General features: G+C 39.3%; 3 protein-coding genes across 9 annotated transcripts in view; 2 read left to right on the top strand and 1 right to left on the bottom strand.

Moving 5' to 3' along the window:
- mis18bp1 (MIS18 binding protein 1) overlaps nucleotides 1-6,366 on the top strand; it is an 86,949-nt gene extending 80,583 nt beyond the window's left edge. For 4 of the 7 annotated variants that reach the window (XM_072568444.1, XM_072568449.1, XM_072568448.1 and 1 more), the window contains 3 exons: nucleotides 1,612-1,690; nucleotides 1,780-1,834; nucleotides 5,247-6,366. In XM_072568444.1, the coding sequence (XP_072424545.1) occupies nucleotides 1,612-1,690; nucleotides 1,780-1,834; nucleotides 5,247-5,347 (235 nt within the window). In that variant the 3' untranslated portion in view covers nucleotides 5,348-6,366. Of the gene's footprint in view, nucleotides 1-1,611; nucleotides 1,691-1,779; nucleotides 1,835-4,132 lie in introns of all 7 variants that reach the window. The other 3 variants (XR_011960431.1, XM_072568446.1, XM_072568447.1) reach the window with 3 other exon arrangements.
- LOC140476211 (uncharacterized) overlaps nucleotides 1-11,591 on the bottom strand; it is a 108,431-nt gene extending 96,840 nt beyond the window's left edge. Inside the window, exon 1 of the mRNA XM_072568456.1 lies at nucleotides 11,411-11,591. The gene's annotated coding sequence lies outside the window, so the exon portion shown is untranslated. The remainder of the gene's footprint in view (nucleotides 1-11,410) is intronic.
- The window catches only part of tpp1 (tripeptidyl peptidase I), a 35,079-nt gene continuing 23,773 nt past the window's right edge, over nucleotides 11,386-22,691 (top strand). The window contains exons 1-4 of the mRNA XM_072568450.1: nucleotides 11,386-11,498; nucleotides 11,701-11,787; nucleotides 14,894-15,033; nucleotides 18,824-18,974. Of these exons, the coding sequence (XP_072424551.1) occupies nucleotides 11,488-11,498; nucleotides 11,701-11,787; nucleotides 14,894-15,033; nucleotides 18,824-18,974 (389 nt within the window). The 5' untranslated portion in view covers nucleotides 11,386-11,487. The remainder of the gene's footprint in view (nucleotides 11,499-11,700; nucleotides 11,788-14,893; nucleotides 15,034-18,823; nucleotides 18,975-22,691) is intronic.

Below are 22,691 nucleotides of genomic sequence, written 5' to 3'. Positions count from 1 at the left end.
CATTTGCCATCATTGTCCCTCTAGGGCTTGTGACTTCAGATAGTGTTAGTAAAGAAGCTTCAGTGAGTTGTGGCTGTTCATATTATAGATGGTACAAACTGCTGTCACAATGCATTAGTGGTGGAGATGATGAACATTTACGGTGGTGGATGGGCTACCAGTCATGCGGGCTGTCTTGCCCTGAATAAGTTGAGCTTCTTACGTGTTGTTGGAGTTGCATCCATCTGTTAGTATTCTATCACACTCATGACTTATTCCTTTATGATAGCAGATAAACTTTGGGGGTATGAAGATAGCTGCACAATTTCCAGCCTGTGACCTGCTGTTGAAGTCACAGTATTACTATGCTGGTCCTGTTCTGGTCACTGTTAATCCCCAGGATGTTGACAGTGGTGGATTCAGTGATTGTAATGCCATTGAAGTCAAGGAAAGATGGTCATTGCCTGGCATTTGTATGTGATGTGAACATTGCATGTTACTTAACAGCCCACCTGAATGTTGTCAAGGTCTTGCAGCAAATAGTTACAGGCTGCTTCAGCATTTGAATTGTGAGGAATGGTACATTGTGCAGACACCAAATACCCCCATGAAAGGGAGGTAATTGGTGAAACAACTAAAGATGGTTGTTCTTTTTCTTTGTTCTTTTATGGGATGTGGGCATTACTCACTGGGCCATTATTTATTGTCTATCTATTGTCCTTAAATAAAGTAGCTAATTTGTACCAAATTGAGAGTAATTAAAAGTCAATTACATTGCTTTGTTCTGGAGTCACAGACCAGATAGGAATGAAAACTTCCCTTCTCTGGAGGACAGTAGTGAACCAGATGGATTTTTACAAAAGTTGATAGTTTAATAGTTAAAGTTCAATTCCAGATTTTTTTAAACTGAATTCAAATTCTACCTTGTGCAATGGTGAGATTTGAATCTTTGCCTCCAGATCTTGGTTCTATGTGTGACTATTACAGTGACATTATCACTGTGCCAACATCTCCCCATGCTGGCAATTATCCTCCTTTTTTTTTATTCATCCACAGGATAAGGGTGTTGCTGGCTAGGCCAGCATTGAATACCTATTCCTACATGCCCAAAGGGTAGTCAACCACAATACTCTTGGTCTGGAGTCACATATAGGCCAGACTAGGTAAGGATGACAGCTTTCTTTTTTAAAGTCCATTAGTGAAGTAGCTGGGTTTTCCCAACAGTCGACAATAGACTCATGGTTTTACTAATAATCGATATGGTCATCATTAGACACTTAACTCCAGATTTTTATTGAATAAAATTCCACTATCTGCCTTGGCAGGATTCGAATCCATGTGCCCAAACATTCCCTGGATCTCCAGCAATAATACCAGTCGGCCATCTCCTCCCCATTTACTTGGAGTATTTCAGAACCAGATGTGTGTGTGACCTATTCTTAACCTTTGCAGTGATACATTTGTAATCAAATAAGAAATTGTGGAGTATAAATGCAAATTTTCAAATTCTAAATATTCATGATCAAGAATTTTTGTAACAATCTGAAACATCACTGGGCTTTCCTTCTGCATATACATCTGAAGTTTAGTTTTGTACAATTTACTGGAATAATTGTTTTTTTCTTTATATAGTGCTAATAATGATAAATATGTTTTTCAACTGCAAAAAAAAAGCAAGATGAAGAATTGGTCCAAGGTCCCTAAAAGATCGGTACGAAACAATTGATTTATATTGATCATTTAAGTAATTTAAAGTATGAAAATATTAAACATTTTAAGATCTAACTATTCTTATTTTAGAAACCTGAATTTTGTATGACACCGACTAGATCAAAATCATCACATTTATTTGAAGGTAAGAGAACTACACCTAGTAATAATTATCTGACTCCTGTTTAATCCCACATGACTATGCAAATTGTTAACAAAGAAAAATTACTTTGTAAGAGCTGCTGGAAATATAAAAACAGTGTGTTCTATGGATAATTAAAAATCAAGAATTAGGAAAATGTGTTGGTCCTACAGAAAGCATGTCTGGAGAATTAATAATGGAAAGTAATGAGATAGCAAAGGAACTGAACAGCTATTTTTCATCAGTGGATACCATAGAGGACATACATAAGAGAAAGTTGTAAATCAAGAAATGGGAGGGAATATAGAACTCAAGAAAACTACAATTACAAGGTAATGGTAGTAAGCAAGTTGGTGGAGCTGTGGGTTAACAGCTCTCTGGAGCACAGAAAGATAGAAACTTAGGAAGATACAAAGATTTGGAACAGGGTAGGCCATTCAAAATGATCATGTCTGATTCTCTGTCTCAATGTCATATTCCAGCTTCCTGTCCCTATCCTTAATGTCTTTCATATCAATCTCTTTCTGGAATAAACTCAGTGATACAGCCTTCTGCATGTGAATTCCTCATTTGTGTCCTAAATGGCCTATCCTGTATCCTGAGATTGTGATGCATGGTTATAGACTTCCCATCCAGGGAAAACAACCTCCCTGCATCTACTCCATCTAGCCTTGTTTACAATTTTATATGTTTCAATCAGATCCCTCCTCTCATTCTTCTAAGCTCTAGTGAATACAGATTTAGTCGAACCAACCTCTCCTCAACAATCCTGCCCATCCCTGTTATCAGCCTAGTGAGGCAGCTAGAAATATAAAAATATGTTTCCTCTATGAAAAGTATAGTTTCTATTAGATAGGGAGACCAAAACTATACAAAATACTTTAGGTATTTAGGTCTCCCTGGTATCTTTCCTAGACCAGAGAGACCAAAATTGAACATTGTATTGAAAACGTGGCCTAACCAATGTCCTATACAGCTGCAACATGACCTCCCAACTCTTGTACTCAATACTCTAACCAATGAAGGAAAGCATACCAAATGCCACCTTCACTATCCTGTCTACCTGCAACTCAACTTTCAAGGAACCATGAACCTGCACTCCAAGGTCTATTTATTCAGCAATACTGTCTAGGACCTTACCATTAAGTGCATAAGTCCTACTCTGATTTGCTTTTCCAAAATGCAGCACCTCACATTTATCTAAATTAAACTCCATCTGCCATTCCTCAACCCATTGGTCCATCTGATCAAGATCCCATTGTAATCTGAGGTAACCTTCTTCACTGTCCATACACCTCCAATTTTGGTGTCATCTGCAAACTTACTAACTGTACCTATATTCACATCCAAATCATTTATATAAATGACAAAAAGCAGTGTTCCCAACCCCAATCCTTGTGGCACACCACTGGTCACAGGCCTCCAGTCTGAAAAGCAACCCTCCACCACCACTCTGTCTTCTACCTTGAGTCAGTTCTGTATCCAAATAGCTAGCTCCCCCTGTACCCTGCTTAAACCATCCAAATTCAACACCTGAAACAAAAGACTCTAACACTTACTTGCTGCCTTTGAGTCTGACAGCCCTAAATCCAAATTGGAATTGTAAAATTATCCTGACGAGAGCCCCCAGTCTGTTATGGACCAGGTCAGACCCCCTCAAAATATTTTAAGGTCACCTCTCACCTACCCTTTTCTTATTTTAAGGATAGATCTGAAATGGGTGTACCAGATGTGATATAGCTGGTCAAACCATACAACTTTAAAAATACAATTAGTTTAAACACAAGCAAAAGTGGATTTTAGATTAACTTAACTATTGGAAAACATAACCAAATACTAGACACAGTAACTATTACTAATTAACTGTTCCAATATAGTAATATCCCATAAACATACCCCTTAGCAAAAATGTAAATTCAAACACAGATGCTTACACACAGCTCAACACAAAGAGATCTCAGGGAAAGCCCTCGTTAAGAATCGGTTATTGAAGTTTGCAAGCTTTGTGGGACCCCAACGTCTTGGGACTGTTGCACCAAAAAATAACTAGAAAGCCTGAACTGGGAGAACTGGCTTCTCCCATTCCAATGTTAAACTGTTTTAAAGAAAACCCAAACGCCTCTGAACATTGACACTTCGGCACCTCTGCCTTTACAACTTATCTTCAATTGAAACGCAGGACAAATTAACCTTTTTAAAGTGATACCATTGTCACAGGCTACACGAGCTGGTCAGAGCCTATGAATACTGCTGTGAGTAACCCATCTCCAGATTACTCAAAGCCTGTCAACCATCTACCAGGCACAAAGTCAGGAATGTGATGGAATCCAGTTGCCTGGATGGATGCAGTTCCAACAACACTCAAGAAGCTTGACACTATCCAGGAAAAACCCACCACAACTTCCATCTAGAAGGACAAGGGCAGCAGATACATGGAAACACTACCTCCAAGCCACTCACCATTCAGACTTGGGAATACATCACCGTTCCTTCACCTGTGACTGGGTCAAAATCCTGGAATTGCCTCCCGAAAGGTAATGTATGTCAACCTACAGCACATGGACCTACAGCAGTTCAAGAAGGCAGCACAACACAACTTCTCAAAGCCCATTAGGGATAGGCAATGAATGCTAGCCAGCCAGCAGAGCCCACATTTCCACAACTGAATTTTAAACAGAGTCAGAACGCCTGTACTTTTGGCTTAGTCTTATTAGACAGCTTACCCATTACCCCACCAATTACATGCACTTAATCTGTGGTGTGACTGCTTTGTTAAACCTGCAGTCCATCACTCTGTTTTCTGGATGCAGCACAGTGTCTCCAATCTGGGACCAAGTTTCACAATGTAAAGCTCAAAGCTTTGCAACTGGAGACATGTGATTGTCTAGGCACGTCTCCCCAAATGATACAGTTTAAGTATTCCATGCAGCTCAGCCATTCAGCCATGTCTTAAGCTATATAATTGAAATAGTAAATTTATTAACCAACTGGTTCCCAGAACCTACCCTTTGCAAATTGACACTTACATTAGAGACTCACCAAACATTCAGCTTATGACTTTGCTGCAACACCACTGATTTTCTTCTTTAACTTGGCATGCACTGACTCCCAGCTGCTGCCAGTGTATGAGAGAGTGAACATTTCTCTTCAACTTGCAGAAACTGTAGCCCTGAAACCTTTCTCTGAATGATCACTTTTTGTTTTTTATTGTATTCTTACTGTAAAGTACACATGACAATAAAATCAAAATCAATGTGTACAGTCCCACTCCCACTGAAACACAGGTCTGCTGACTCACCAACTTGCAGGTAAGTAAGGCTTTGGGCTTTGACTCTCAGATTAATAGTTGTACAGCTCTACACACGTAATGTTTTGCTAGTTGCAATAGCTTTTGAAATTTGACTATATTTTTCAGGTGCACAGAAGTCTAACATAGGAACAGTATTCAAGAGTAGAGAAGATACTCAATCAGATGACACAGAGGATGAAGATTACTATTTTTCAGTTACTGATTAGCTTTTAATTTATAATAAAACTAAACTTCCTGAAATTGAACTACTTAATTTGCATCTTTTAAGATTGAACAGCCTTGGTAAATTTGGATGCTGGAATTACATTTACCATCCAGTTAAATATTTTAAAAGTTAAGGTTGTTTTTCTTAATGATTTTAAATGCACAGCAAATGTACATACATGTATAAAATACATACAAGTTTTTTTTTAAGTGTTTTGTAATGAGTTTATATTGTAAATGAGATGGTATTGATTTCAATTTAATCTTGACAGTTCCTTGACTGATGTTAAATTCCTGTTGTCTACAATGATGGTTTTTTTGATTATTGCCTGAGCATTCTTTTAATGTGCTAAATGTGCTTGGATTTTTCATGCTGTCTGAGAAAATGGAGGCCTCTAAACAGTATATGATGAGTTGTTGCTGCGGTTTCACAGCTTGACCCTTGTTTCTCTCCCTTTTATGAAATGTGAAAAATTTTGAGCAGGATTCTGAAAGCAATTATCTCAGTAACAGCCTTATCTTAATATTTTTTGGTTATAAAAGGGGGAAAATTAGCCAGGTCATTCACTCCTGTTCTTTACCCAATGATTCTGCAAGAGTTCAGCTGATGGAGGAATTGTGTTATGGATGCTTGTGGAGGATGTAGTCAATGTCCTATGTGGAAGAAGTTGCATACGTCACATCCACTGGGCCATTCTGTGAGGGATTTTCTTTTTTGGGTAAATTAAGAGCACAAGTATAATGCAGAAACAATTTGCATTTCTTCATAGTGCAGTCTGAAACTATTTCCAAAGGAAGCAACAAGTACCACAGTAAACTAGTTGAATTAAAGATGCACTAACAATTTTCTTAGAAGTTCTGTATTCATTCTTCAGGGGAAAATATAAGTCATTAAACTATGTTTTCATATTTTTATCTAACGTCCCTTTACATAAGCTGTAATAAGCTAAACACTTCAAGAAGGACGTTAACTGAGCCCAATGGCTGCTAATAAATTTCTTACTATTTCCTACAAATCAAACGGAAGCACTTGATGAGGTGATTATTGAAATGACTTGCTGGCTGAGAAATTTGAACAGGCTGCACTCTGCATAACTTCCATTAACATGGCATGCCCAGTATGGCATAAGTCCTGAATATACTGTTTCACAATGGTAGAGCATGAGATAAGCACTTTTCCACTCACTCAGTTTATTTCATGTTACTTTCAGAGCAGCACCAAACAAATGCTATGAGAATGCCCATAAGATGATTGCTACTGTGCCTTCCCATGATCATTTCCGGAGTGGAATTAAAGGTGATTGAGTCTAACCTTGCCAGTAGCACAGAGAGATATAGGAAAGGGAGAAGGTTTTGATTTTTTTTAACATTGTGAATAAAGAATGCCATAAGTTTCTCAAAGCTAGTTATATATATTTCATCTGGCTATTGAAGAATTCTGATGATCCAAATAATGCAGTTGAAATTAGTTTTCAAAGGTATTATATTTAGGTTTTGCTATGCTCCATATTAAAATACAAAAATTAAGACTTAAAATTTTACAGCTAGACTTCAAATTAGTGTATGTAAACTTCACCTGTCAAGTAAATACATTTCCTTCGATTTATGTACTCTGCACTCACTTGTCTAATCAAGCTTGCTCAATTCAGAGTCCATATATAAAAATGTGCAACTTAGTTAACTTGATAACATGTTCAAAATATGTATGCTGGTCTGGGATTATTTGATACCTTCAAAAGGGAGCAGAGAAAATATCTGTTGAATAGAATTGCTGATTAGAAATAGAAATGGAACTAGATCTTTTTCCACCTCTGGTTATAAATGAAAAACTAATATTACTTCAGAGAGCTGATAACAGGAATGCATGATCAAATAGTCATATCACGATGCATTCATCTGTTTTAGTTTTATTTAGTTTCAAGCAGTGTTGACTTAAGGGGTTTTTTTTGAGTAACTATAGATGACAAGAAATTATTAACTACATGTACCAGGTTCCTAATCACAAATTAAATGTTTTCCTCGGACAGTTTTTTTGAAGTATTAATTAACTTGAAATATTAATTTACTTTATAACATCCATATGAGCTGATGACTGGTCTGAGAGAAATGTGCAGAAGAAATGTCAACTATTGCAGGTCCTTATGCAAATCTCAACCATGATACGAAGACTTGACATTTAATTGCTTAAATGACTGCAGAAAAATTGGCACTGCTTGAAAATTGTTTCATAACTGTGATGATTCCAACTACTAGTTTTAAGTTTTGACCATACCTCCAAAAGCTATCATTTAATCTCGAACGACTTAGAAAACTTAAATTCTTCAGAAGGGACTGTTACATTTCAAGCACATGTTTAAAATGTCAACTTTCTCTAATGGACCTATTAATCCAGATTGTTCTTAAAAATACTGTTTTTAATAGATTTCCTAGAGCTTTGTATTTCTGTAAATAAATGTAGAGCAAAGTATAACTTCTGTATTAATGATTTAGTCATGTGATATTGTGTTGTCTAAGATAATAATGCATGGTGAATAACTCACCTGTTCTCTGGTTGGGCAGAGAATAAAGATGCAGAATACAGTTCATAAGCATGGCGTACGAATGGAAATTGTCATGTATTCAAAGGACTGCTTTCATTATAAAGAGATACAAATCATATTAAGGGTGGACAGGAATGATGTATGTAGTCAAATCAAATCATCTTTAGGGCTCTGGGAACCTGTTTGTTTCAGTGTCATAGAGGAAAACTCACTGGTCTAACACGAGAGGCTCTTATAAACAGTTTTTAATCGATTAGTTCAGAGATGTTATGTCATGCCTGTGGAGCAGAATGAACTTGAAACTGTGCTTCCTAATTCAGAGGTATTGAACAGGAGTAGTTTCTGTAGTGGCAATTAAGTACAGGTTTCATTGATGTGGAAGTCTCAATAAGGAAGACCCAGCTGTTACGTCATACTCATTCAAGATCCTAATGGTGCTTTAGGGCACTCCTCCATACTAAACCTTTAAGACCCTTCACCCATGTACAACAAAGGGCTGTAACTGTTCGGGCAAAATTCCAAAATGGGTTGGAATGCAAAGACATTGAAAAGAAAACCATAAATTAATGAGAGGGTAGGTATTTGTAAGAAATTTCATTAGTAAAGAATGAACCCTCAACGATTTCTCCTTCGAATCCCCTCACTTCCTCTAGACCAGAGAGGTAGCCATGGGCCCCAGCTATGCCTGCCTCAACAGTCCATCTTCCACAGCTACACTGGCACCATTCCCCACTTTTTCCTCTGCCACTTCGATGACTGTATTGGCAGCACCTCAAAGAGGTTGAACAGTTAATCAATTTCACAAACACCTTCCACCATGACCTCAAGTTTACCTGGACCATCTCGGACACCTGCCTCCCCTTCCTGTACCTCTCCATCTCCATTTCTGGTGACTGACTCAACACTGACATCTACAATCAAACCCATTGACTCCCAGTTACCTGGATTACACCTCCTTCCACCCTGCCTCCTGTAAAAATGATATCCCTTATTCCCAATTCTTCTGTTTCCACAACATCAGTTCCCAGGAAGACCATTTCCACCACAGAACATCCCAGATGGCTACCTCCTTCAGTGACCTCCTCCCACATGGTTAATGATGCCCTCTAGTGCATCTCCTCCACTTCCCACTGTTCCGCCTTGAACCTGACCATTCCAATTGCAAAAAGTACAGACCCCACCCCCCGGCTCCTCACCTTCCATCCCACCAACCTCCAGATACAACATATCATCCTCTGCCATTTCAAACAGACCCCACCACCACAGAGATATTTCCTTCTCTACCCCTATTTGTGTTCCACAGAGACCATTCCCTCCACGACTCACTTATTAGGTCCACCCTCCACTCCCAACATCTTTCCTTACCACCACAAGACGTGTCAAACCTGGGCCCATACCTCCATCCAAGGCCCCTCCTTTCACATCCGACAGATTTTCCTGCACCTCCACATACGCCATCTACAGTGTTTGTTGCTCTCGACGTGGTCTCCTCTACATTGCGGAGACAGAATGGCAACTTGCGGAACATTTCAGAGAAATCTCTGGGTCACTCACACTAGACAACTCCACTGCCCTGTGGTTGAACAGTTCACCCCCTCCCCCGCCTCCACCACCAAATTCTAGCCACCCAACATCTGAAGGTAGAACGCCTCATCTTCAGCCTTGGCACCCTCCAACCACATGGGATCAGTGTGTCCCAGATCCAACCCTCCAACTCGGCACCACCCTCTTGAACTATCCTACCGTCTACGTTCCTTCCCACCTATCTGCTCCAACCTATCCCCATCACCTTCCCACCTTCTCCCCTCCCCCACCTAATCTACCTATTGCATTCCCAGCTACCTTCCCCCCCCCCTCCCATTTGTCTCTTAGCCCCCTTCCTCCATCCCACATTCCTGATTAAGAGCTTATACTAGAAACATCAACTCTTCTGCTCCTCAGATGCTCCCTGACCAGCTGGACTTTTCCAGCACCACTCTTTATGACAAAGGATTCAATGTTAAAAGGAGTATCACTGATCAGGTAACAATGCATTGATTTTAATGACCGAGCAGAGAATGAATTCAGGATTACAAGGCTTCAGAATATGGAGTAGCATAACCAAGATGATGTTTGTCAGCACCGGATCAAAATCAAAATTTAATCTGGTACAAGCTATAAACTCCAAATTTTGCCTAATTAAGCTAGGAATCAATTGGCGTTATATCTAGCCAAAAAGAAAGATGGATCTGGTAGTTAAATGTCAATCATTTCAGCAACAGGACATCACTGCAGGATTTCTGTCAGGTGGTGTTTTAGATCATATCCACCTTCAGTTATTTCATGATGACTTTCACTCTGAAGGTCAGATCTATGATGTTTGCTGGTGATTGTGCAATATTCAGCACCACCTTGGATACTATGCAGTCCATGTCACTATACAGTAAAATCTAGCCTTCTGTTGATCAAGTAGAGATGGGCAATAAATACTGACTGAGCCAGAAATACTCACATCTCATGAATGAATAGAAATATTAGGAAAAGGACACAGCACTTTAAGTTAATAAGCAAAGACAATCTTACTCAGCTAGATAATTAACTAAAAGATGTTGGAGGGTGGTGGCCATATCAAAGGCAAGAGAAAAAACATCACGTGGGCTTGTGCTAACAAATTGAAATAATTCTCTTGCTGCGAGTAAATATTGACAATGAAATCAACATCAATTCCAGCGCAGCCTTCAGATGCCTGAGTAACAAGAGTGGTTGAAGCCCAAGACTGCAAACTCAACACCAAGCTAGTCTACTGAGCAGCTGTGGTCCCCAACCTTCAGTATGCTTCTACAATGCAAGATCATAAAACGTGGGCTGTGTAGACAGCTCAAATCACTGGAGGGTTACACCAACCCTTCATAAAATGCTGCCAATCCACTGGCAGTATACATGTTCCAACACAAGTGTTCTCTCCCAGACCAATTCTGCTAGTATCCAGGCACTGCACAAGCACGGCCAGATGTGATAGGTGAGCCCCACTGCTCACAAGCCAGACACAAAACTCCCTGAATACACTCTACTCTGAGCTCCACGTTTGGTAAGGTGGGCACAGTAAATGCTAGAAGGATATCCAGAAAGCCTACCTAAGCAAATACAACATCCCACCAACACACAGGAATCGCTTGCCCTGGAAAACACAAACTGGTGAAGAATTCTCCCTGAAAGCACCAAACACTTCATGCACCCACTGATCCTCAGAGGTCGCGTCCAGGCAGTAGAAAGCACACCAGAAAACGTCCTACTCATCTCCATCACCAAACCTGCACCTGCCCTTGGGCAGAGCCTGAGGCTCCAGGATTGAAGTATTTATCCTCGGAGTGGTAGCAAGTGATCCTCGACCCTTTAACAAACTTCCATCTTTCATACTTTATTCAAAACAATTAGCTTTAAAGACATTTGCTGGGAAATATATCTTTGCAGGACTATTTTGGAATTGAAGAGCTCCATGACCAATAATATTCGAGTTGTGGGGCAGTACGTCCCGGAAGTACTTACACAGCAGACTGAGTGAATTCATTGCAGAGTGAGTTTGGGCAGCGACGATTCGTGTTCTCCCTGACAGATCTTTATCAATGGCATCTGGGTAGGTCTCAAGGCTGTAGTGAACCAACCAACTCGTTTTTGCCATCTTTAACCGAACTTCGAGAATCTAGATATTTAGGGCGAGAAACGCCGATGACTTCCACAACGATATTGCATTAATGTGATTTGAAAGAGAATTCACGGTATTTTAGAGTTGCGTGCCCGCGTTCCCTCTCCTAAATTTCTGTCTTTGTTTGCAACAGGAGGTGCTCGTTCGTGGTGTTTTGTGTTTGCAGTGCTGTGATCTCTTCCAGCCATGGTGTTTACCTGGAACCAGATCAGAATGTTAGGTAAGTGCAAGAGACCGTCCTCGTGATTGCCCTTTGAAGCAGGGAACGATGTCATGCCATTCCGCTGACTCCTTGTTAAGTTGACTAATTCGTCCACATGATAATTTCTGAATTCTTAATGCTTGAGGAGCAATTTACTCATTCTGAGTAAAATTCGAGCTGATTTCAAACTGTAGACCAGAATCAGACCTAACTGGGCAATAGCCTACAGATACAAAAACCAGCAGTACTTCAGTGGGTAAATCATATAACAGCATCTGCCTCCGTAATTGCTGCCATGTGCACTTGGTGCTGACATTATTGATCAGTTGCAGCTATTGCTTTAACATAATATATTATATTTTCACCAGCAACTTTTGTCTTCTGCCATATCTGTTTGAAATGTGTCAGTGTCACATGAACATCCTCTGTTTAAGGCAGCTTCTGCAAATAGAAGCTGCATAAACCACAACTGGAAAGTGTGAACAAAACACTGAGAACTCATTTGTACCGTTAGCTCTGTAAAGCTTTTGTCACAGTAACATTTTTGATGTATTTCTGTGCATTATATATATATATATATATATACATGAGGAAAACAACATTCGGCACTTCACAGGGATTGCACGGGAGGGAATAATAGGAAAAATAAGCAAAAGATTGGCCAGACTTGAAGAGGAAGATGAGGTGGGAGGGGGTGGGCATCTGATTTAGGGCAAGAATTTTAGAGCATACAGTCTAGTTCATTGAACACACAACCACCAATAGACACAATGCATACGAGATTAGCACCAGAATAGCAAGTTGTGGACTGCAGGACGAGGAGAAGTCAGAAATGGGTTGGGGATATAGTTTCAAAGAGTTAAACATGAATATTAAAGGAGTTGGGGGGGGATAAGGTGTCAATGTGAATCAAAGAAGAATGCATAGGATTTGATGGCAGACAGGTTGCAAGTAGCTGAGATTAGAGTGAAGTTCACTGTATGATGAGAATTGATCGCTGGCCAAGGCAGTATTGAAAGATAGAGGTGACGGATAAAGATTTTAGAAGTGTAGCTGCTAAGACAAGAGAATACTGATTTTGTAGGACATTTGGGAGTCAGAAGCTTGTGCAGTGTCAAATCAGACGTCATGGCTGTAAACGGACTAGTTCAGTCGGAGGCAGTGGCCATTAATAGGAATGAAACTGATAGGAACTGTTTATGGCAGAACAGTGACATCAATTTTAGTTTGAGCAAGATTCTGCTGGTTAAATAGTGTCTGATAAACAAGCTATGTGCCAACGCAGTGTCATTAGGGAACACAGCTTGATGTCAAAGCCAGTTGGAAGTTGATCCCATGTTGATATTGCTGAGGGGAGCCCTATAAATGAGATAGAGGAGAAGACAGAGACCGATCACTGGAGGTTTCAATGGTAATGGTATGATATTGAAAGATTCTGTGGTTCTGATTTGAATAACAAAACAAGACTTATCCTGCTGAGGTGGAGAAGAGAGATGTTGGAGGAAGATGTTCAGCTCAATAGTGTCAAAGGCTACAGGAAGCTAAAGGAGGATGGGACAGATAAGTCACCAAAGTTGCAGAGCATGCCATTAGAGATGTTGGTTAAGAGTTGTAGTAGGAAATCTGATTAGAAAGTTTCTGACAAGGAGCTGTAGGAAAATAGAATTTGGGATCTGAAAAGACATTTGAGGAAATTGGAGCGAAGTTGAACGTTATGGATGGGGAAATAGGTAGCTTGCAAAAACAAGAAGGTGAAGGGCATTTTTTTCTAGTAAGAAATATTGATGGTAATTTTGAAAGTGAAAGTACAAGAAGAAAGGAAACCATACCATATGTGACATGACTTAGAATCAGGTCCAAGAAGAGATGTTGAGTGGACCAGAAGTTCAGTGGGAATCGGTCAAGAGAGCAGAAATAAAATAAAATAGTAAATAAAATAAAAATGCTAGAAAAGTCTAATGATGACCATGAAACTATTGTTGATTGTCAGAAAAACCCATCTGCTTTACTAATGACCTTCAGGAAAGGAAATCTGCCTTCCTCACCTGTTCTGGCTTACATGTGACTCCAGACCAACATTGATTCTCAATTGCCGTCCAAAAAGGCTTAGCAAGTTGTATCTTTCAACAAAATCTCACCAGGGCACTGGAAACAACCATGCCACAAACAGCCCTGCTGACTCCTAACATCTGGGGGTTAGTGCCAAAATTGGCAGAGTTGTCTCTTAGACGAGCTAAACAACAGCCTGACATAGTCAGACTCATGGAGTCATACCTTACAGGCAATGTTTGAAACACCATCACCGTTCTAGGATATGTTCAGAACAGACCTAGCAGAGGTGGTGCTGTACCGTCGGAAGGGAGTCTTCCTGTAGTCCTCAACATTTACTCCAGAATCCATGAAGTTTCATTGTAGCAGGTTAAACATGGACAAGAAAACCACCTGCTGATTATCACACACTGTCCTGACTTGGAAAGTTATAGTTATTCCTTCACTGTCGCTGAGTGCAAATCCTGGAATTCCTCCCGAACAGAATTGCGGGTCTACCTATTAGCTCATGACTGCAGCTAAGTTAAGGAAGCAGCTCACCACCAAAATCTGTAGGGCAACTAGGACAGGCAATAAATACTAGCGAGCCAGAAACACCCACGTATCATGAGGAAAAAAAAATAAAATGATCTGGGAATATTGTGAATTTTAGACAGAGAAAAATAAGTTGTTATTATGTATGAATTCATTGATGACTAAACTGGTTGTTTACCAGATACATTGAAAAATGCATTATAGACATTTGATAGATGGGGCCAGATGGAATTGGGACGGTAACAAGGGAATAATCAGGATGGCAGCGAGTTAAGATGTTGCCAGGGCCAAAGGTGACAGAACAAATGTGTATTTGGACGCCTGTAGAACTATTGTGGAGAATGAAACGTGTTTATTTTTCACTTGAACCGATTCAGCAGTTCTCTTTCGAACCTTTACTTGATAATCCTTTTGTGAAAGATTTTCCTGGATTTTTTTTTTCAAATTTTTGTGATTGAATAATAAAGGCTGTATGATCCTAATATGCACAACACTCAACGTATTGGACATGTATCTGTAATGATTATCTGTTTTTCTGCAGTCTTCCTAATGGATGGATACATGTAGGACGAGTATCAGCCTCAGATGAAGTATTACTCACTTTTTCATTGAAACAGCAAAATACCGACAAACTCAAAGAACTTCTGGAGCAAGTATCAAACCCGCATTCTATCCAATACGGTAATGTCTAGAAAATATTATGCTTTTTATTTACCATTTTATATGTTAGCAATGTTCGCAGGATTTTCTGTGTCTTGATAATTTATCTAGTTTGTAATGTAATCATTGTAATCTTAAACACAATATCCAGGCACTATATTAAGTTCATGTATTTAGGTGAAGGAGTTATTGCTATCTTTGTACTTGAACATAGTTTTCTGCGTGCTTCTGGCAAAGTAACACTGACAGAGTGGGACCAGATTTGAGGAATTTCCTAGCTATAGTCTGTAAAGCTTGATTTATTTTTAAAAAGTTCTAAATATTCACACTGCTATATATTTCAGCATTTGTTGATGCAAAGCAATAGTTTAATTAATTCTGTTAGTTATTTTAAATTTGAGTTTATAACGAGGTATTTTACTAACAAATTGGGAACAAAAATTTCAGGGTGAATTCCCAAGATGAAAATTCTGCAAAATCAATCTCCTCCACCTCTTTCAGGAAGTAAGATTCTATGTGGACTGAAAAGTTTTATGACCTGGCTAATCAGCACTTTCAAAAGACTTTTTGCAACATTCAACATTAATTAAACACATAGTTCTAGCAATTCAGAAATCAAGTGCAAGAAGTGGATTTATGTCAAGCATGTTAAATCCTAAATGGGACAGGTCAGAATTTTTACAGTTTACTTAAATAACTTGCTTGCAAAAAAATCAATACATAATAGTTATAACTGTAATACCAAAGTCAGATAGTAATATCAGAAAATACAAAATTAATTGGAAACAATCATTTAAATTTTGGAAAAATAGCAGGAGAGACACATGCAAGGCGCTGAGAAAGGAAGAAAAAATAGTTGACCTGGCTGCTTCAGAAATGATACTGAAATTGCAATGCAGTCTCAGTGAGCACCATGCTAAATATGTCTAAGCACTCAGAGCAGCAACAGACCAAAGTCAAAAAGACATTGGACGACACATGGACAATGTTGGAGAAACTCAACAGGTCTGGCAGCATCTGCGGAGAGAAAAACATAGTTAACATTTTGAGTCATAGTCATAGAGATTTACAGCATGGAAACAGACCCTTCGGTCTAACCCGTCCATGCTGACCAGATATCCCAACCCAATCTAGGCCCACCTGCCAGCATCCGGCCCATATCCCTCCAAACCCTTCATATTAATATACCCATCCAAATGCCTCTTAAATGTTGCAATTGTACCAACCTCCACCACTTCCTCTGGCAGCTCGTTCCATACCTGTGCCTCCCTCTGTGTGAAAACGTTGCCCCTTCGGTCTCTTTTATATCTTTCCCCTCTCACCCTAAACCTATGCCATCTAGTTCTGGACTCCCTGACCCCATCCATATCTGGACCCCTGACCCCATATTTGCCCCATCCATGCCCCTCATAATTTTGTCAACCTCTAAAAGGTCACCCCTCAGCCTCCGACGCTCCAGGGGAAACAGCCCCAATCTGTTCAGCCTCTCCCAATAGCTCAAATCCTCCAACCCTGGCAACATCCTTGTAAATCTTTTCTGAACCCTTTCAAGTTTCACAACATCTTTCCGATAGGAAAGAGACCAGAATTGCATGGAATATTCCAACAGTGGCCTAAGCAATGTCCTGTACAGCCGCAACTTGACCTCCCAACTCCAGTACTCAATACTCTGACCAATAAAGGAAATCATACCAAACGCCTTCTTCACTATCCTATCTACCTGCGACTCCACATTCAAGGAGCTATGAACCTGCACTCCAAGGTCTCTTTCTTCAGCAACACTCCCTAGGACCTTACCATTAAGTGTATAAATCCTGCTAAGATTTGCTTTCCCAAAATACAGCACCTCGCATTTATCTGAATTAAACCCCATCTGCCAGTTCTCAGCCCATTGGCCCATCTGGTCAAAATCCTGTTGTAATCTGAGGTAACCTTCTTCACTGTCCACTACACCTCCAATTTTGGTGTCATCTGCAAACTTACTAAATGTACCTCTTATGCTCACATCCAAATAATTTGCGTAAATGACAAAAAGTAGAGGACCCAGCACCGATCCTTGTGGCACTCCACTGATCACAGGCCTCCAGTCTGAAAAACAACCCTCCACCACCACCCTCTGTTTTCTACCTTTGAGCTAGTTCTGTATCTAAATAGCTAGTTCTCCCTGTATTCCATAAGATCTAACCTTGCTAATCAGTCTCCCATGGGGAACCTTGTCGAACGCCTTACTGAACTCCATGTAGACCATATCTACAGCTCTGCCCTCATCAATCCTATTTGTTACTTCTTCAAAAAAACTCAATCAAGTTTGTGAGACATGATTTCCCATGCACAAAGCCATGTTGACTATCCCTAATCAGGCCTTGCCTTTCCAAATACATGTACATCCTGTCCCTTAGGATTCCCTCCAACAACTTGCCCACCACCGAAGACAGGCTCACTGGTCTATAGTTCCCTAGCCTGTCCTTACCACCCTTCTTAAACAGTGGCACCACGTTAGCCAACCTCCAGTCTTCCAGCACCTCATCTGTGACTATTGATGATACAAATATCTCAGCAAGAGGCCCAGCAATCACGTCTCTAGCTTCCCACAGAGTTCTAGGTTACTCCTGATCAGGTCCTGGAATTTATCCACCTTTACCTGTTTCAAGACATCCAGCACTTCCTCCTCTGTAATCTGGACATTTTGCAAGATGTCACCATCTATTTCCCTACAGTCTATATCTTCCATAGAGTCAGTATATCTTCTTCAGAAATCCGAACAAATGCTGAGTTTCTCCAGCATTCTGTGTTTACTTCAGATTTCTAACATCTGCAGTATTTTACTTTTGTCTAAAATATTGAATTTATCAAAAACATAAAATAAAGGTCAGAAGGATAACTGAATAGATATCATTGTGTCAAACCTTGAACTTCCTAGTTAGTAAGTTAGTAAGAAATAAGCAAGACATTCAACTGCTATGTACAATGCAGGAAAAGGAAGCACATGTACTTCAGCTGCTAAAAGTTAAATTTAGGGCTGATATTAAGAACTTTTTCAACTTATGTTGAATAAGCAAGTAGAGTAACAGAGCAAAAAGCCCAGAATCATTTCAGAAATTAGATAGAACATAGAACGTTACAGCATAGTACAGGCTCGTCGGCCCTTGATGTTGCCCCAACCTGTGGGACCAATCCAAAGCCCATCTGACCTATACAATTCCATTCTCATCCATATGCCTATCCAATGACCACTTAAATGCCTATAAAATTGGTGAGTCTACAACTGTTGCAGGCAGTGTGTTCCACGCCCCTACTATTCTGAGTACAGAAACTACCTCTGACATCTGTCCTATATCTATCACCCCTCGATTTAAAGTGGTGTCCTCTCGTGCTAGCCGTCATCATCTGAGGAAAATGTTGATGTTGAATTGTGAACGTGGTGCTGGAGTGAGACAGGTGGAAGCAATGGCGTTGAATATTCTCAAGGCAGAGGCAGATTCTTGTTAGCCAAAAAAATGAAACGTTACCAGGGTAGAGGAAATGGATGGATTAATTAAAATGGGGTTAATAACTTCCCAAAAACAATATTTTCCAACGTTTCTAATTTGTACTTCAGATTTCCATTTATTTTATTTATAGTGTTTCAGTATTTTATCTTTCTTAACGAGACGACTCCTAGAAGAATTTCAAATGTGAATATATGACTAATTCTGACTTAAAGGTTGTAATTTTTCTCTTAAATGTGATAACAATCCTTGCACCTTCTGACCCTTTTTTTTTTTGAGAAGTATGTAATTGCAATTATAAACTGAGTCTCACTATTTTCTAGGTAAATACCTCACCTTGGATGAGTTATCGAGTCTGATCCGACCTTCAGAAGAGACTCTGAAAACTGTGTGGACGTGGCTTAAAAACCATGATGTACAAAACTGCTCCACCATCCAGACCTTGGATTTCTTGAGATGTTTCATGTCTGCCAGGTGAAAACAAATCTGAGTTGCGGAAGGTTTACAATTTATAAAAACCTAACTTTTATGGGGTCTCATACTAAACTATTAAGAAAGGAAAATGTTTGTTCAGTGTTCTGCATTATTGAGAGCGATGGACAGTGTAGGTTATAACTGAAAACTATCTTAAAGTACAGAAGCATTTTTTAAAAAAAGTTTAAGTAAGTTATACTCATGGACACAATTCAGTAAATTCCAGTCTCCAGTGCTGCAATTTTTTTTTCTTGGTTCAGCTGCTCATGTGCATCTCATAAGTTGGCTTTTTGTCCAAAATGCAATGGCTTCAAAATTCCTCAAGTCATGAAAACAGCAGTTATTTTAGAATTTTATCAATGGTGCTCTCAAGCCAGAGTTGACAGGATCCATAAAGGGAGATTTATTAGTTTTCTGTAAACATTTCTTTTACATCGTTCATCAATGTGATTCTGACTATGTTCCATTCTTAGATGGAGAAGAGGTAGCATGTGTCCAGATCACCTTACTGACCCTGGAAAGTTGACCTTCTGGTCCCCTGAGATTACAATGCAATGATGTTTTTATGAAAGAAAATAATGGATATTGTTTTCCTAGTCTGGTCCTCCCTGTTGGCACCCATGTACACTGTAGTGGAGGTCAAGCTGCCTCTATTTCATTCGTTGACTGGTTGAATCAGCAACACATTTTGAGTAACTGGAAAAGTGACACTCCTAGCATAGGGTGTCCCAGTCAACAGCTAGTCGCTCGTTTTGTAAAGGGCGGTCAGAAATCTTGTTCCTTCCAAGAGACTGAGAAAAGTCTTGGAAATAGCACAGACCCACATAACAGGGTTATATCAACTTGAAAGAAGTCACATTTCTTTGGGAGTCCCAATAATCCATTGCCAGAATCCTTGTGACATTTCAAGTTTAGTTGCTAATTAAACTGTTTGACACTCCAGTCCGTAACATTAACATCTCTGCATAGTTACATGGGAAAGAGGGAATGCTGAGAAAGTGGTACAAAAAATTAAAGTAGTAGCTCCTATACACCGTGTTCGCTGAAGGAAGCGCCAAAGGTAGGAAGACAAAATGTCTTGGGGACACATTCCAAACATTTAAGAGTGGAGTGACTGAAAAGAAGACTCCCAAGGAGTAAGCTAGGAATAAACTAGTTAAGGAAAAGGACCAGAATGGGATGTTGAATATTCCTAAAGACAACTGGGTAAGACTGGAGGGGCTAGCATAGTGATAAGAAACATACCAATTATTTGTATAAATACAGCATTCAGTTCCTCGTGTTTCCTCAGCCATTCAGTAAGATTATGACTGATCTGTTTGTGGTTTGAATTTCAAATTTTCTCTACCCCAGTAACTTTTAATTTTCTTAGCTACCAAGAATCTTTCTACCTCTGCCTTGAGAATATGCAATGTCATTGCTTCCACCATCTCCGAATGTATAGAGTTGCAAACTCACAAGACTTTCTAAATCAAAAAATTCCCCTTATCTCTGCCATAAGGGCAATCTCTCATTTTTAAACAATGCTGTCAAGTTCTGGATGCACTTACAAGATGAATCATCCTTTCTGTGCTTACCTTGACAAGCCTATTTAGGAATATATATACTTCAATCAAGTAATCACTTGTTCTGCTAAACTCCAGTGAATGCAGGATTTGGTATCAATTTAGTAAACCCCCTCTGAAACACCACCAACACATTTACATCCTCCTTTCAATAGGGTGACTAAAACAATACACGATAATTGAAATGTGGGTTCACCAATGCTCTGTTTAACAGAAGCATAATGTATTCTATGTTTAATTCCTCTCCTGTTAAAGAGTAAAACTGCTTTAGCCTTCTTTATGTGCTATTGTGCGTACTAGCATTTTGTGACTCATGCAGTCAAACACCTAGAATCCTCTGCACCACAGAATTCATTCTCTATTTCACTAATACACTATTTTTTCACATACTACCAGTTCAGGAAAAAAGATCTGTTTATGCACATTTTGTTTTCTGCCAGCCAGCCAGCCAATCTTGTCTCCATGCGAGCATGTTACCCCCTACACTATGAGATCCTGTTTAGCACAAATACCTTTTATGTAATGTCTTCTCAAATGCTTTCTGGAAATCAGAGTACAGTATGTCAGCCAACATCCCCTTTACCCATATTGCACATTACTCGTTCAAAGAACTCAAGCAAATAGTTTGAACTTAAGTCTCTTCCTTAAGACCATGCTGACTGTTCCTGATTACTTTGAGCTTTTCTAAATGCCCAGCTGTAACCTCTTGAATAATCATAGAGCCATAGAGATGTACAATTCTAACAAATTCCCCAGGACTAAAGTCCAGCTCAGTCGCCTTTCATTTCCCACTTTCTGCGACCCTCTCTCCCTTATTGAATGCAGGAATTATATTTTTTACTTTGCAGTTTGATGGAATCTTTCCGGAATCTAGCAAATTTTGAAAAGTTAACACCAACAGATTATATAACTAGCTTGCTCATTTGAGACTCTAGAGTGAACATTGGGACATGGGCACTTGTCATCAGTTTGTTCAGTATCACTTTAGTGTGATTGTATTGTAATTTCACCAGTTTCTCTCTCCCTTTCAGCTCCCAATTGACAACTATTGCTGGAATGTTTATTTTAAGTTCTGTGGTTAAGACTGAAGCAAAATATTTCTTCATCTCATCTTCCATTTCCTTATTATCTAGTGTTACCTCTTCAATCTCATTCTCTGGAAGACCAACACTCACTTTACTTACTCTTTTCCTTTTAAAATACCTGTAGAAACTCTTGCTGTCTATTTTTACATGTTTAGTTAGCATCCCCTCATATTTTAATTTTGTTCTTATTAATCTTTTAGTCATCCTCTGCTTTTTATATTCTGACCAAACATCTGACCTGCCAGTCATTTTTGTGCAAAGATATACTTTTTCCTTAAGTTTAATGATCTGCTTAACTTCTTATATTCACCACAAATGGTAGACCCTTCTATTCATTTTCTTTTCTTCAAATTAAATGTACACTTGTTCTGAGTGTTATGACACGGGGTAAACCCTTCTGCCAGTTTAATCCAGCAAAACAGACCAGATTCATCTCATGTAGTAAACTGTTAAAATTCGAGAGGCAAATAAAAATCCCCAAAGTCACTATTTAAAGTAAAAATTTAAGAATTTTATTCTTTATGTCTAACAGAGAATATTAACTAACAACTATTTACAACTCCTTTCTCTTAAACCTATCTTTTACCTCCCCCTCGACAAGACTGGTCCGATTTTTAAAATTTTAGTCTTCAATCTAATCTCTATTTCATAATCGATGTAAAATTTAATCATATTGTAGTCACTGCTACCTAGGTGTGCCTTCGCCCATTAATTAATCCTGACACATTTCCCAATACTGGATCTGGTATAATCTGCTCTCTAGTTGGTTCCAGAGCATGCTGCTCTAAAGAGACTATGTCAGAAGCTTCCTATTAACTCTTTAGCCAGGCTACCGTTGCCAATCTGAATTTTCAGTTCATATATGGATTAAAATCACATACAATTATTACCATCCATTTATTACAAGAACACACTATTTCTCCTTGTGTAATTCATTCTACATTGTAGTTACATTTAGGGGCCTATAGACTGTACCCATTAGTGGCTTATCTCTGCTAGTATTCCTCAAACCTAACCAAACCTTATCTCTTGAACAAAGGTCGCCTCTAACTTTAGCAGCAATGCCA

Source organism: Chiloscyllium punctatum, chromosome 4, assembly GCF_047496795.1.
Source record: "Chiloscyllium punctatum isolate Juve2018m chromosome 4, sChiPun1.3, whole genome shotgun sequence".
NCBI classification, from domain to species: Eukaryota; Metazoa; Chordata; class Chondrichthyes; order Orectolobiformes; family Hemiscylliidae; genus Chiloscyllium; species Chiloscyllium punctatum.
Note: the sequence above shows the minus strand (reverse complement) of the source record. Positions and strands in the feature narration are given on the sequence as shown.